Source organism: Callospermophilus lateralis, chromosome 11 (genome assembly GCF_048772815.1).
Source record: "Callospermophilus lateralis isolate mCalLat2 chromosome 11, mCalLat2.hap1, whole genome shotgun sequence".
NCBI lineage: Eukaryota > Metazoa > Chordata > Mammalia > Rodentia > Sciuridae > Callospermophilus > Callospermophilus lateralis.
In genome coordinates, this window is record NC_135315.1 from 33,540,525 (window position 1) to 33,556,309 (window position 15,785).

General features: G+C 33.2%; 1 protein-coding gene across 1 annotated transcript in view; it reads left to right on the forward strand.

Moving 5' to 3' along the window:
- The window catches only part of Vmp1 (vacuole membrane protein 1), a 117,289-nt gene that overhangs the window by 37,262 nt on the left and 64,242 nt on the right, over positions 1-15,785 (forward strand). Inside the window, exon 6 of the mRNA XM_076869371.1 lies at positions 11,538-11,705. Within this exon, the coding sequence (XP_076725486.1) occupies positions 11,538-11,705 (168 nt within the window). The remainder of the gene's footprint in view (positions 1-11,537; positions 11,706-15,785) is intronic.

Consider the following 15,785-nt stretch of genomic DNA (forward strand, 5'->3'; position numbering starts at 1 on the left):
TCTTATTGTGTCTCCAACAAATTAAACTATGTCTGTTCCTGCTATGTGAACAATATTTTAATATGCTTTTTGTCTTCAGTTTACTTAAACAGATAACAGGCTCAATGAATGATTTAAAAGGTGATTTTTATCATTTATTCAGGGTATTAATAAGATCTGATTTATCTTTATAGTAAGTTATTCAATAACAAATTAGAAGTTAAATGTAAAGTATGAATTATATTTCTTCTGTTCTTATTGTGTATGCAGGCAGGTTTTCGTTCGTTCTTTGACATCTGTGTGAGCAAATTTTGCCTAGCAAGTAATACACGCTACTGATTTCATTCATTTACTTTACTCATATTTTTACATAGATCACTTTTTTTAAAAAGCTGTGGCTGACAGATTTTTCTAAGCTAACACCTTCTAATCTTCTCTTCACTATTAATTCCTTGAAATTTACTGACAGCTTCATCTTACGCTTAGCAAGCATGCACCAGATTTCCTTTTTGCAAATCCTGTATATGAGAGACAGAAGAATGCATATTTATTCTCTGGTGTCCTGGAAATTATACCCCGAGTAAAAACAATACATTAATATTTGTACAAAGTGGATACATTTGGATGTATGGCCCATTTGGATAAGTCAAAATTTTTACCTTAATAATATTCTACCCTAGAACTAGAATAAGTTCAAGGTCAGCCTCAACAACTTAGAAAAATCCTGTCTTAAAATTTAAAAAAGGCTAGGAATATAACTCAGTGGTAGAGCACTCCTGGATTTAATTCCCAGTACCACACAAAGTAATAATAATAACAACAACAATAATAACCACCCAGGGTGAGGCCCTGGGTTCTAATACATCTCCAGTACTGGGTGAAAAATAAAACATCTGAGAGAAGTAATGAAGTTATTTTAGTAACTAACTTGTAATTATTTGCCATTAACAGAGAAGTATGATTTATAATTCTGTAAACAATTAGATTAACAAAAATAGGAAATTTTGTACATATTAAGAAGTATGTCTCAGATGTGCTTCGTTTTATGCAGATTCATTATGGTTCGTCAGATTACAAGACGATGATTAAAGGGCCATTTTTAAACTTATATGTGCCATTAACGATTTATAAAGTTTTCTATTTAGCAACAACAAAGAATCCATTGGCTTCAACGTACAGTACTGTGTTGTGATGTATGTACAGTTTGACACTAGGTGGAGCAATTTCCTGTGCAAAGATTGAACAAAGTTCTGTATCCTTTTCCGATAAGCTCAGTTTCTAGACTAAGAATTATAAAGACAAGAAAAACTATCAGTGATCTTTTAAAAAAAAAAAAAAAAAACAAGAACATTTATTGGGCAGTTAATCATTGAAACTCTCAAAATGAACTTGATGCCACAATAGCTGCCCTTTCGGGTTTTGTTGTTATTCCTTCACCAAATTCATGCCTGAATCTGCAGGTGCCTTGTTCTACCAGTCCTAGTGGTATTTGGTCTTTTAGCCTTGGCACTCCAGCTGTACTTTCTCTTGCACCTGGCAGGGTAGTCACATTTGCCACAGGCTTCTTGTAAAGGTGGTAGTAGTCCTTAGAGCCATAGTTGTGGCACAACATGTGTGTCTTGTTATGATGCTTTCCAAATGATGTGATGTTTCCTTCATCCCAAAGCCTGAGGACTCCCGTTAGACACCACCACCAATTCCTCTGCTGTTAGAAAGAGCCAAACACTCCCAAACTTCTTCCCTTAGCTCTTACCATAGGCGGAGCTATGTGAGCTTCTCAAAGGTCTAACTGAAGTCAGGCTTCTAGAACAGCTCCAACTCCATGACTGCCTACCAACAGTCATTTCATGATTTTGAAAAGCAGCCAAACATTTAGGATGCAAGGTTAAATGTATTTTGCTGAAAATTTTTCTCTGACATATATTTTAACCACTAGGTTTTCTCACATTGGTAAATCAAAATGGAAGAGTTTTTGCGTGTTTTGCATATTAAAATTCTTTAATATGAATTTAAATTTAATATGAATTTAAATCTAGGGCTGGGGCTGGGGCTCATCGGTAGTGCGCTTACCTGATATGTGTGAAGCACTGGGTTCGGTTCTCAGCACCACATATAAATAAATAAATTAAATAAAGGTCTGCCAATTAATTTAAAAAAAAATCTTTCCTAGAGGTGGCTTGGAAGTAGAAAAGTTTGGAACTATTCAATTTTGTTTTAGAATAGACCAAATTTTATCAGAACCTATATCCTTTGAGTGGTATTTATGAACCATTTGTTTAATATGATTATTTTCATAGAAAAGTTAAACTTGGCTGTTATGAATTAAATATAAGGAAAGATAGTTGTGAGATATTTGCCCTTGTATTAGATTTGGATGCCTATGTCTATTTTAAAGTTTGGGGTTATTTCATTATTAAAACATGTAATAATTGTACCTTTTAAAAATCTGACATCTTGATTGCTTTCTAATTCATGAAAAACTCTGTATAGAGCACCCTGCTTCCTTTAGTGAACAAATACTTTATAGCATTCTATACTGTTAAAGTTATTTTTTTCTTCCTTATACTCTTTTCCTCTTGGCTATTGCTAAAAGTAAATGTTATTTGGAAAACAGCATGGGTATGGATTTAAATGAAATGTGAACTAGTATCAGTAATTGAAATATTGTAGTAATTTTTTTTTTTTTACCATGCAGTAATTCCTTTTAAAAGTTGTTAACCAACTTCTTCAGTTTCATTTCTGCTTGACTTCTGATTATTGCTTCATTGATCACCTGTGTATCCTTCAAGACAGAAAAGGATGAAATTACCAAAAGTTAATGTTCTGGTATGACTCAATATTGCTTTCTATAGGCATAATGACTGTCATTGTAAGAATTCAGTGAATGACTCAAGGCTCTTTCGGGAAGACCAACAGGCCCTTCTTAGAAAAAAGTCTGTTTGCCTTTTGTTTAATTGGGGCATGATGGCTCTTCTCCCTGTCTTCTTTAAGGAATGACTCATATTTTGACCCTTATGAGCATCACCACATCAAAAGAGGAAACCATGGTCTCTAGGATATAGGACTGGGTTTTTGCCAAGCAAAGGGGTATACACAGATTGGATAACTTCCTGCCCTTAAGTCACTATTTATTAATGTGTGCTTAAAGGAAACTTAAGAATATTCAATTAGCTTAAATCTGTTCTATTGGATATAAATTTTAAACAAATTTTTATAGCTCTCTCTATAAGTATGTAATTCATTTCTTCTGACCACTTAAGTCAACTTCATGATGAACAGTTCCTTAGCTTTAATGAAAAAAGTTTAAGATGATGGATAATCTAAATATCTTGAGTTAATCAATATACAACATATAAATATACCAAATATCACACTGAACTCAATAAAGACATAGTTATTAACTATCAATTTAAAAACATTTTAAAGTTGCTTAGATTTAGAGAAGAAATGCTATATATGTCTTAATATAAGGATTAATCCTTCAAAGACAGTACTTACTAATTGGAGCATGAACTAATACTAAAGAACTTATACTATTTTTGTTTTAGCTAACAATTTTATACTTGTACTTTTACAGTACAATCTCATGTTCTTGCCCTAGGTAGCACAAATGTTATTTTATTATTATGCTTTTAAAGGAGCAAGATGACTGTACTTGCTAATTTGCTGACAGATTTAGAAAAACAAAACTCAAATTAACTTATGCCCAAGCTACTACTTTTGGTTATACTATATTGCATTTTACAAAGGACTAGGGACATAACTGGGAGCTTCTTAACAAAAACAACATAAATGGTAGCTAAACTTTTCAGTGCTCATTTAGGATCATTTAGTTTTACACCTTAACTTAGAATTATTTACTGTGGATCATAATTCTAGGTAAATTATTTTCTGACTTTGACGAGAAAAGCAGTGGTTTAAAAAAATTGAGGAGTAGAATTCCTGCTTATGCAAAAGGATTTTTTAAAGTCCCCTAAAAAAAAAAAAAAAAAGGTTTTGCAAGACTGTTTACAGACAACCATTTGTCATCCCCTTTCATTTATTTATCACCCTGATATTCCTAATGAATCACATTCCAGACTAACCACTGACTCCTTTTGTTCCTTAGTGAAGGAGTGTGGCAAACAAATGTTTTCCCAGTGAATCAGCACAGGATTCTTGATTTTATTACCTTTGCCCTGAACTTTCCAGACAAAACTAATTGGAAATTTTGCCTTTGGGATCTCACTTGACTTCTGTGTATAGATGATGGATTAGGCTATGAATTGACATTGCAGAGGTTGTGCAAACAACTCCAGTCTTCAGGAATGTTTTATCAGTTCTAAGGGAGCTGCCTTAAGTGGAAGAATGTCTGACTCCTGTCTGCTTGTCTTCCTTAAGAATACACACACACACACACACACACACACACACACACACACACACTCTCTCTCTCTCTCTCTCTCTCTCTCTCTCTCTGCATTCTTATATTTTATTCTTCATCTTGGTTGATAAAGAGGCTTGGCAAAATTAGGCCCATAACTAACTTATATGACCATTTTAGATTTTAGTTTTTAAAAGATGGCTCTAAAACCCCAAGGTATCCCAATTTCTCTATGGTTTTGAGAATTATATACATTCCTTGATGAAACATAGACATGAATATAACCTAGTCAGGTTCTTAAATGCTATAAGTATGTGAAGGGAGGTACAATTATATTAAATCATCAAAGAACTTGATAAGTTCAAAATCCAGAAAAATTATTTGTTTCAAATGAAGCAGTAATACAAGCAGTTTCATCATTTTCTGAATACAGTTTTTCCCACAAAATAGCATATGAATGAATTAACCCTGCCTAACAAAGACCCTAATTTGTGCCGAGCTTTGTGACACACACCTATAATACCAGCTATTTGGGAGGCTGAGGCAGAAGGATGGTAAGTTTGAGGGCAACCCAGACAACTTAATGAGATACTGTCTTAAATTTTTTTTTTTTTTTTAAAGGGCTGAGCTTAGTGGTAGGGCACTTGTGTAGGATACCCTAAGCTGTTGAAAAGAAAAAAAAAACAAAAAACTGTAATTTGTGCCATCAGTACATTTTCCTCTGGGCTTATATAGGTGCAACACTATTATCAGGACATTACTTAAAACTTCTCTTCCCTGCCAGAGTAAGATATTTTCATTTATTATAATTTTAAGAAGAGTAATTTTGCCTCTTGTAATACCATTTTTTAAATTCTAAATTTGTCCTAATTAGAACTAATATTACTACAACTGAAGCAAAAGTAAAAATTGATTCCATTTGATTGTCTTGAGCTAACATTTTTTTTTTTAAGATAGAGAGGGAGAGAGAGAGAGAGAGAGAGAGAGAGAATTTTTTTAATATTTATTTTTTAGTTTTCGGCGGACACAACATCTTTGTTTGTATGTGGTGCTGAGGATCGAACCCGGGCCCCACGCATGCCAGGCGAGCATGCTACCGCTTGAGCCACATCCTCAGCCCCAAGCTAACATTTTTTTAAACACTAAAACTTACTTTATTATAGTACTTATAAAAGAACATAAACTGTGGAAGTGTAACTTTTAAGTTTATTTAAAAAGAGCTTTAAAAAGTTTAAAAAGTATGCTTTTTCACAAATACCTATGTCTGCTCTTACTGGAAATCTTATCCTTTGATATAACTGGTTTGCTCTTACCCATAGTCTTGCTGGCCAAGTACTATATCTTTTATCCTGGATAAAGCAACATTACTCCATTGGAAAATATAGTATAATACAGCCCATGAGACTAGACATATGGGGTTTTGAAAGGAAACAAAACCAGATGTCCAATATGTCACAAATAGCTAAACTCTCCTGTTGACTGAGAATGACTATACTGAATTACAAAAATATATGTATTTTTTAAAAAGGACTTTTATTTGCCACTTTTCCTTAAGAAATATTCACTGTATTAATCTTTACCTTGCCACTTGGCAGATCCCCTTAAATATGTTAATACTCATGTTACAACACAGCATGTGGTGGTCTCTCTTGGCAAGTATTCTGTGTCTACTTGAAAAAAAAATATGCATTTGGCTATTTTTGCATGGGGTTTTCTATGTTCAAATCTTCTATGTCCACATCAAACATTAGTCTATTCTATGAATTAATGGAAGATTGGTGTTGAAATTTATATCTATAATCAGGGATTTGTTTATTGTCCTGTTTAGTTCTGTCAGTTTTTGCTGTTTGTATTTTACCAATGTGTTATGGAATGTATACACATTTGCCATTGTCTGGCTGGGCGAAATAACCGGGAGATGACAAGCAACTTGAAGGTTGAGGCTGGAACTGAGCGGGAACCCTAGGTAGCAGGCACCTCTTCTCTGCCGGACTGCAGAGGTACATATACCCAACTAATTACACACAGCTTTACTTATTTAACATAAACTAGATACAGCAGTCAGTCATTAAGGAATCCTTATCATCTTAATGGTTCCCTGGCTTTGGCTCAGAAACCACTCCTCCTAGCATACTGCCAGGCGCCATCTTTTCTTGGTTGTGGCCCTCATCACACATTTAAAATTGTAGCTGTGCATAGTGACACTTACCTGTAATGCCAGCAATTCAGGAGGCTGAGGCAGCTCAGGAGGACTCCAAGTTCAAGACTAGCCTGGGTAACTTAGTGAGACCCTGTTTCAAAAGAAAAATAAGATTAAAATTATCCCTTTTGTCATTATGATATGTCCCTATTCATCTCTTAATATATAATATTCTGTGTTCTGAAGTGTACTTTTTCTGATATTAATATAGCCATTCCATCTCTTTAGGATTATTTTTAAATGGTTTATCTTTTTCTGATTCTACTTTTACTTTTCTGGGTCTTGATGTATATGTGTATATATTTCTTGAAGAGAGCATATACAATCCAGTCACAGTCTATGCCTTTTCATACATATGTTTGATCCATTTACAATTAATATAGTTAACAACATGATTGAGTTTAGGTTTACTACCCTCAAACTATTTGTCCCATTTATTTTTATCTTTTCTTGCCCCCTTTTAAATGGAAATTTTTTGTATTTTATTATTTTAAATGGAAACTTTTTGTATTTTATTTTTGGCTTATTTGTTGTACTTTTAAAAAAATCAGTGTTTGCTCTGAGGTTTGCAACACATAGCTTTGACTTACTAAGGTGAATTTCATATTGTTATTTTATTATTTCATGTGTAATGTAACGCCTTATAGTAGTATTCACCATTTTCCTGCCTACATTCTTTATACTTTTCATGCCATATATTTTCCTTGTAAACATGTCATTCATTGGTTTTATTTTGTTTGGGAGGGGCTTTTTTTTTTTTTTTTTTTTTTTTTTTTTTTTTTTTTTTTTTTTTTTTGGTGATTGTTGTTTTCTTTCTTTTTTCTTTTTTGGTCAATACTGGGAATTGAACCTAGGGCCTTCTGCATGCCAGGCAAGCTCTCTCCCACTGAAATACATCCTCAACCCAGTTTTCTCTTATTTTTGAAGAGTATTTTCCCCTACGTTCTAAAGCCACAGGTTCTCTTTCTTTCTTTATATCTTTTTTTAAGCATTTTAGAGAAATAATTCTGTTATCTTTGTTTTACATTATTTCTGATTAAAAAAAAAAATCTTGTTCGTTTTTCCCTGTGGATAATGTGTTATGTTTATACACTCCTGTTGCTTTTAAGATTTTCTCCTTTTCATGTTACAATAATTTGATTATGATTTGACAGTAATGATTTTCAGCAGTTTATGTTTTATTTTACTTTTTATTAATCCTGACTGAGGTATGTTCATTTTCTTAGATCGGAGGTTGATGAGTTAATACTTTTAAGCAACCTGAAAAATGTTTGCCCATTATTTCTTCTAGTATTTTTCTGCAATCCTCTCCCTCAGGAATTTCAATTATGTATATTAAGCTGATGGGCATTAAAACTTTTAAAATTGTTTTGACCAAAATATTGTTTTTAGTTTTTTGTTTGGATTTTTCTGTAAACGCTTTTAAGTTCAAATCGGTTATATTTAGGAATTATTAAATTGTAATGTTTTAAGAACTCATGAAATTCAGCTAATTCACTCTAAAATGTCAAGGTATAGGCTAAACAGACTCTTGAGAATGAACAAAGGACAAGAAACTGAGCTGTTAGTGTGCATTTTGTCTGGGAACCACCACATCTGCTTCTATGGCTGAGTAATCATGACTTAGTTATGGACAGTATATGTCACTTTAGTTAAATGAATTAACAGTCTTCTTTAGGGACAAAATTTTCAAATTGTTAGAAATTCCCTTTTTAGAATCACTAAAAATTTGAACTATGTAAAAGTGATTTATCATTATTAACATGTATTTAATCTATACAGAGACATTTTTAATCTTTAAAAAATAGAAATGAAGTTTTTATCTTCCTGTATATCCCTGAAATATCTTTCTTTAATTACTTTATTTTTTGTGTGTGTGCTGCTGATCATAACCTAGGGCCTTGCTTAAGCTTGCTAAGTGCTCTTCCACTGAGCTATACCTCCAGACCATTTTCTGTTTGGTTTTTATTTTTGTTTTACAGTTCATTTTTAGAGTTCACCTGTAGACTACTGATAGTCAAAGAAAACTTACGTGGGGATAACATGGTCAAACTCTTGAATTTAATTCTTCTTCTTCTTTTTTTTTTTTTTTTTTACTTAGTATCATATGTCTGTTTTGTGTTTCCTAATAGCAAAGATGGAATTTGTGGGGGTGTTACTTTTTTGTTTCTTTAAATTTCATCTAATGGCTATAACTATAAAAGAATTTTGCATTCACTGTGCAGTTATTCTTAATACCACAAACTTTAAACTCAGGCAGAGAAGTGTTTATTTTGTTTTTGTTGTAATTTGTAGGATTGTAAAATAATCCTTTTACCCCAACTGTGAAATCTCTTATGCAGATAATATTCAAAGAAATAAGTTGTAGATTTCATGGTTGATTATAACTTTTCAAAAGCCTGAATACTCAAAAGCATTCTGTCAAAAACCTTTTATAATTATTTTAAAACTTAATATTTAAGCATTTTTTAAGGATTAAAACACAAGAAAAAGAACAAAGAATAAAAACTCACATATTTGGTCCATAGAAAACCTAATAATTCATTGCTAAGTATAGAACTTAATTTCCTAGATTTTTAGAAAATGCCTATTATATTTAGCAATAAGTGTGGCTTGGATTTATGGACATCTTTTGTACATATATTAACATGATATAAAAAATGTTGTTATCTTGGTTATAAGATTTCTTTAATACTTATTTATCCCTGCATGTTATGTACTTGATCTTTGAAACACAAATTCTTCTACCTTGTGGTCTTAAAAGATTAATTTATTAAAGAGACCACTTTTCTTTGATTCTGACTCATTTATGAAAAGTCAGTGAAGAAATATTTAATAGAACCCTTCAGCCCAATCAACAAATGGGCCAAAGACCTGAACAGACACTTCTCAGAGGAGGACATACAATCAATCAACAAGTACATGAAAAAATGCTCACCATCTCTAGCAGTCAGAGAAATGCAAATCAAAACCACCCTAAGATACCATCTCACTCCAGTAAGATTGGCAGCCATTATGAAGTCAAACAACAACAAGTGCTGGCGAGGATGTGGGGAAAGGGTACTCTTGTACATTGCTGGTGGGACTGCAAATTGGTGCGGCCAATATGGAAAGCAGTATGGAGATTCCTGGGAAAGCTGGGAATGGAACCACCATTTGACCCAGCTATTGCCCTTCTCAGACTATTTCCTGAAGACCTTAAAAGAGCGTACTACAAGGATACTGCCACATCGATGTTCATAGCAGCACAATTCACAATAGCTAGACTGTGGAACCAACCCCGATGCCCCTCAATAGATGAATGGATAAAAAAAAAAATGTGGCATTTATACACAATGGAGTACTATGCAGCACTAAGAAATGACAAAATCATGGAATTTGCAGGGAAATGGATGGCATAAGAGCAGATTATGCTAAGTGAAACTAGCCAATCCCTAAAAAACAAATGCCAAATGTCTTCTTTGATATAATGAGAGCAACTAAGAACAGAGCAGGGAGGAAGAGCAGGAGGAAAAGATTAACATTAAACAGAATCATGAGGTGGAAGGGAAAGGGAGAGAAAAGGGAAATTGCGTGGAAATGGAAGGAGACCCTCATTGTTATACAAAATTACATATAAGAGGTTGTGAGGGGAATGGGAAAAAAATAAGGAGAGAAATGAATTACAGTAGATGGGGTAGAGAGAGAAGATGGGAGGGGAGGGGAGGGGGGATAGTAGAGGATAGGAAAGGTAGCAGAATACAACAGTTACTATTATGGCATTATGTAAAAATGTGGATGTGTAACCGATGTGATTCTTCAATCTTTGTAATGTTTTGAATAACCAATAAAAAAAAAGAAACCTTCAGATTCAGAAATAATCAATGTGGTTAGTGACAATATTTCATGTATGTGTGCATTCTTGTAATTCTATACTACAAATAAAGTATTTTTCTTTATAACTGCTAATGGCTATATTTACTATTACTAAAGAGCATCTATCAATCTGCATTTTGGGGATCTAGAAATTTACATTTTTAATCAAGTTGACACTTATACAGACCTTCATCTGGATTTAGGAACCATTTTTAAGACTTTTTCACACTAAATATTAGTACATTTTAATTTAAATGTTATTGTTCATTTGTAATATTTCAAAGTAAGGAATAAAGGAACAAAGCAGTACAAAAGTTTCTGTAGAAAAAAAATTACTTTTAAAAAAAACTTACAGATATTGGTTTTACAATTTTTTTTTAAGTTTTTTGGTTGTACATGGACATAATACCTTTATTTTTATTTATTTATTTTTATGTGGTGCTGAGGATCAAACCCACTGCCTCACATGTCTTTGATGAGCACTCTACCACTGAGCCAAAATCCTAACCCCTTACAAGCTAATATTTATGGTTTCTCTGGAAAAGATAAATGAGATAGTTACTTCCCTAACTATTTTTAAGTAAAGACAAAAAGTGATAGCCTCAAATTGTGCCTAACAAAACAGAGGCTTGGGCAGTCCCCCCCCCCCCACACACACACACAGAGGATAACATTCTGACAAATGAATATAGATAAATAACATAAAAACCAAGTTAAAAATTTCATGAGTGATTGCCATGGGCCAGGATGAGTTTGGGGAGGTTTACTACAAAGGAGCACAAGGGAACTTGTTGCATTGGTGGAAATGTTCTGTATCTTGATTGGTTATAGTTCTATGACTGAAAATATTTGCCATAGTTTACTGAAATGTGGACCTAAAAAGTGTGATTCTTACCATGTGTAAATTAAACCTTAGTTAATTTAAATTGTTTTTAAAATTAAGCTAGCAAGAAATAGCAAGGATTATTTTATCAATTTACTAACTGCATCTTGAAATATTTGTTTAGATACAATTTTGTTCTTCAAAAGCTAAACTTTTCTGATAATATGTGTGGTTAATGTACTATTAAAATAACATGTATTGACAACTCCTTTTTCATTAATATTTCTCAACCAAGGTTTTTTATATTTGTTTTCTAGGGCCCACATATAGCTTCAGTTACATTAGCTGCTTATGAATGCAACTCAGTTAATTTCCCTGAGCCACCTTATCCTGACCAAATTATTTGTCCAGATGAAGAAGACACTGAAGGAGCCATTTCTTTGTGGAGTATCATCTCAAAAGTTAGGATTGAGGCCTGCATGTGGGTAAGATGTGCATTTTCATATTTGTCTGAAAGTAACCTCACTAATTTAATATTGTGTTACACCTTTTGAAGAGGAATCTAAACATTCCTAATCAGTGAAGAATTCATGAAGTTCTCAGCTATCTATTTCCAAGGCAGAAGAGACCTTGTGAAGCTCCTCCTAATTGTGAATACTATTCACAAGAAAGTCAGAAAGCCATATATACCACAAAGTAACTGATGCTGAGTAGACAACATTAAGAGAAATGAGTATAGGTAATAGAACTTTGTAAAATTTGTCATAGTGTTAATATACCTGATAAATACTTAACTAATTCCATATGAATTCTAGAGTGTTAAATGTGATTATGTCTCACTCTAGATTAAAATGTGATGTTTGGAGCCTGGCACAGTGGTGCATGCCTATAATCCCAGCAGCTCGGGAGGCTGAGACAGGAGGATTGCAAGTTCAAAGCCAGCCTCTGCAAAAGGAAGGCGCTAAACAACTCAGTGAGACCCTGTCTCAAATAAAATACAAAATAGGGCTGGGGATGTGGCTCAGTGGTCAAGAGCCACTGAGTTCAGTCCCCAGTAATACTCATCCACCCCGGCCCCCCAACAAAAAAAAATATAGTATTTGGACCTGGAGATATAGCTCAGTGATAGAGTGCTTGCTGAATAAGTACAAAGTTCTGGGTTCAATTGTCAACACCCCCCCAAAAAAAAAATTTATTTTGTTGTTGTTCTTAAAAGACTTGTTTTCTTTTCAGAGTTTGTTATAATGCTACAGTAATTTTAGAAAAAATTTTAGTAATTTTTCTTCATATATACCAAGCTTAATTTTAGTGGTGGTTTCAGACTCTAGGTACATATAGTTATCTTACTTTTATTTGAACTAATTAATTACTCTGTGGTTTGCTTAAATCCATGTTATGAAATTTATTTAACATCATGTCCAATGGCAGGTGTATTTTAATCCCATAAGTTGTTTTGTTTTTATTATATGCCTAAATTTATTCAGGTGCCATCGTTGAGACATCGTTAAAGATTTCTGTTACCATTTGCATTATTTTTTTTAATTCATCATATGGGTTTGTTAAGTTTATATTCCTGTAACATTTTTTTTCCTAGTAATTTCTTATGAAATAAAAGACTCTGGAACACATCATTTAACAAATCTTTTTTTTAAAGCAAAACCATTTATTTATTACATTAAAGACATTATATACAAGATGCTATGAGTAAATATATAGAGTGCATTGATATTACTATTTATTGCATATATTGGACTCCAGGTTATAAATAAGAAATCTTAACTCATTGCAGAGCATAGTGGCCCAGGCCCTTAATCTCAGTAATCCCAAGTGGCTCAGGAAGCAAAGGCTTATTGTGATTTCAAGACCAAGCTCAGCAATTTAGCCAGGCCCGAAGCAACTTAGTGGGACCATGTCTCAAAGTAAAAAATAAAAAGGGGCCAGGGATATAGCTCAGTCAATAGAGTGCTTGCCTCGTATGCACAAGGCCCTGGGTTCAATCCCCAGCACCTCCAAAAAAATAAATAAATAAAAAGTGCTGTGGATGTAGTTCAGTGGTAAAGCATTCCTGGGTTCAATCCCCAGTATCCCCGCCCCCCAAAAAATCTTATTAAAATGACCATGAATACCATGCCCTTACAAGGGCAGAGTTTCAGAAGTTTTATGGTGGTGGTGGTGGTGGTTTTTGTTCGTTTGCAGTACTGAGGATTAAACCCAGACTACATTTCAGCCCTTTTTTAAAAAATTTGAAACAGGCTCTTGGTAAATTACCCAGGCTGGTCTCAAACTTGCAATCCTCCTGTGTCAATCTCCCAAGTTGCGTGCCACTGCACCCAATGAAGAGGCAGAGTTTTAAAACACAGTTAAATGTTATCAATTATGTTTTTATTTAAAAGAATTATGAAGGAAATGCCATACATTGAATTTCTTGAATGTGAAAGACAAGAAAAATTATAGTGTTTCCTGTTACTCTTTTATAAACACTTTATAAACAAATTCATTATAGTAGTTGATTGTTTTATAAATTTATTAACATTTGTCTTTTAATGAAAATTACTATTAAAATAACAGAAGATTCTTGGAACATGCTAGAAATGGGGCTATGTATATAAACCTCAGTTTTTTATTTTTGTTAATATTGTAGTTTTATTCTTTCAAAAATTATTTATGTGGCTAGATTAACAATAATGCTAAGAGAAAAACTTCCATCCAGGCTGGCAGTAATAATTGCCTTCTTAAAACTTCCATAACACATATTGTCTGTAGCGTTTATTTGTCCTGGCTTCATGCATGCCTTATATAGTGGCTTACTGTTCTCCATCAAAAAATTTAGACTCCTAAGAAATATAGACTGTACTTTAATTTTATTGCCGTTAGAGCAGTCAGCATTTAGCTTTGCACATAATAGAGAAATTCAGTAAATACTGAGCAAGTTATCTAATGTTTATTTGCTCTTTTTTCCTTTAGAACTGTTTTTTGTTGTATAAACATAAAGCATACATCAACTTACATTTTAATTGGTCCCTATTATTCTCAGCATTCATAGGGACAGTCTTCCCAACAAATACTGCTAGAAAAACTAAATACATGCTAAAGAATGAAGTTAGACCCTTATCTTACATGATATATATGAATTAGCTCAAAATGCATCGAAACATCTAAAACAATAAAACTCTTAGGAGAAAAAAGGAACATATTTGCATGATGGTGGATTTGGCAATGGCTTTCTCATATATGACAGCAAAAGCACAGACAAAAAGAAAATAATTCTCAGTTGGAGTTCTTCAAATTTCATGTCATCAAAAGATAATAACAATAGAATGAAAAAGCAACCTACAAAATAGGGGAATGTTTACTAATCGTATATCTGATAAGCATTTAATAATCCAAAATATTTAAAGAACTCATACAATTCAACAACAAAAAAAGACAACCCAACTAAAAGAGAGTGTTGGGAGTGTAGCTCAATGATGGTAGAGTGCTTACTTAAGTTTATGCATGAGGCCCTGGGTTTAGTCCTCAGCATTCTCCCCCACTCCCACCTCAAAGAAATTTGAGCAAAGGACTTGAACACACATTTATCCAAAGATAAACAAATGGCCCATAAGCACATTTGAAGACGCTCAACATCATGAATTATTAGAGAAAGCAAATCCAAACCACAGTAGATACCCCTTCATGTGCATTAAGATGTCTAATACTACAAATAATAAAGTGAAAAATAACTGTTGGTGAAAACATGGAGAAATTAGAACCCTAGTATAAATTGATTGTGGGAATAAAAAGTGGCTCAGTTGCTATGAACAATGAATTGGCAGTTTTTCAAATGTTAAATATAGAATGATCGAATGACCCTCTTTGAATTCCACACCTACATAAATACTGAAAAGAAATGAGAACATGGAGTCAGACAGACACTTGTACTTCGATGTTCAGGAGCATTATCACAGTAGCAAAAATGTGGAAACCACTCAGTGTTCCTCAACAGATGAAAAGATAAACAAAACAAGGCATATACATACAATGGAATATTATTCAACCATGAAAAGGAATAGAAATTTTTCTGATAAGCACTACAAAACGAATAAACATTGAAAACATTGCATTAACTGAAATAAGCCAGACATATAAAGGGAAATATTGTATTACTCCACTTACTTGAAATATCTAGAAGCAGCAAAATCATAAATAGAAAAGTAAAAGTTGTTAGGGTGTGAAGAATAAGAAATTAATGCTGAATGGGTAGAGCTTTATTTGATGAAAAGTATTAGATGTAGTGATGATTGTACAGCATTGTGAATATAATAAATGCCAGTGAATTATATGTTCTTAATGGCACTCTTAAAGACCAGCAGTACTGAGGTTGGAAAAACCTGATTTAAGGTGTGTGGTGGCCTTGATTCTTATACTCTACTCTGTAATACTTTTGATCCCGTTTGTATCCACAATCCTGTATGCCCGCCTCCCCCTCCCCCAGCCAATGGAAATAGCTTGCTTAGTTTTAAAAAAATGATATCTTGCTTGAAATTTTTATTTAATTTGTACTTTGCAAATTAGAATATCCTCAT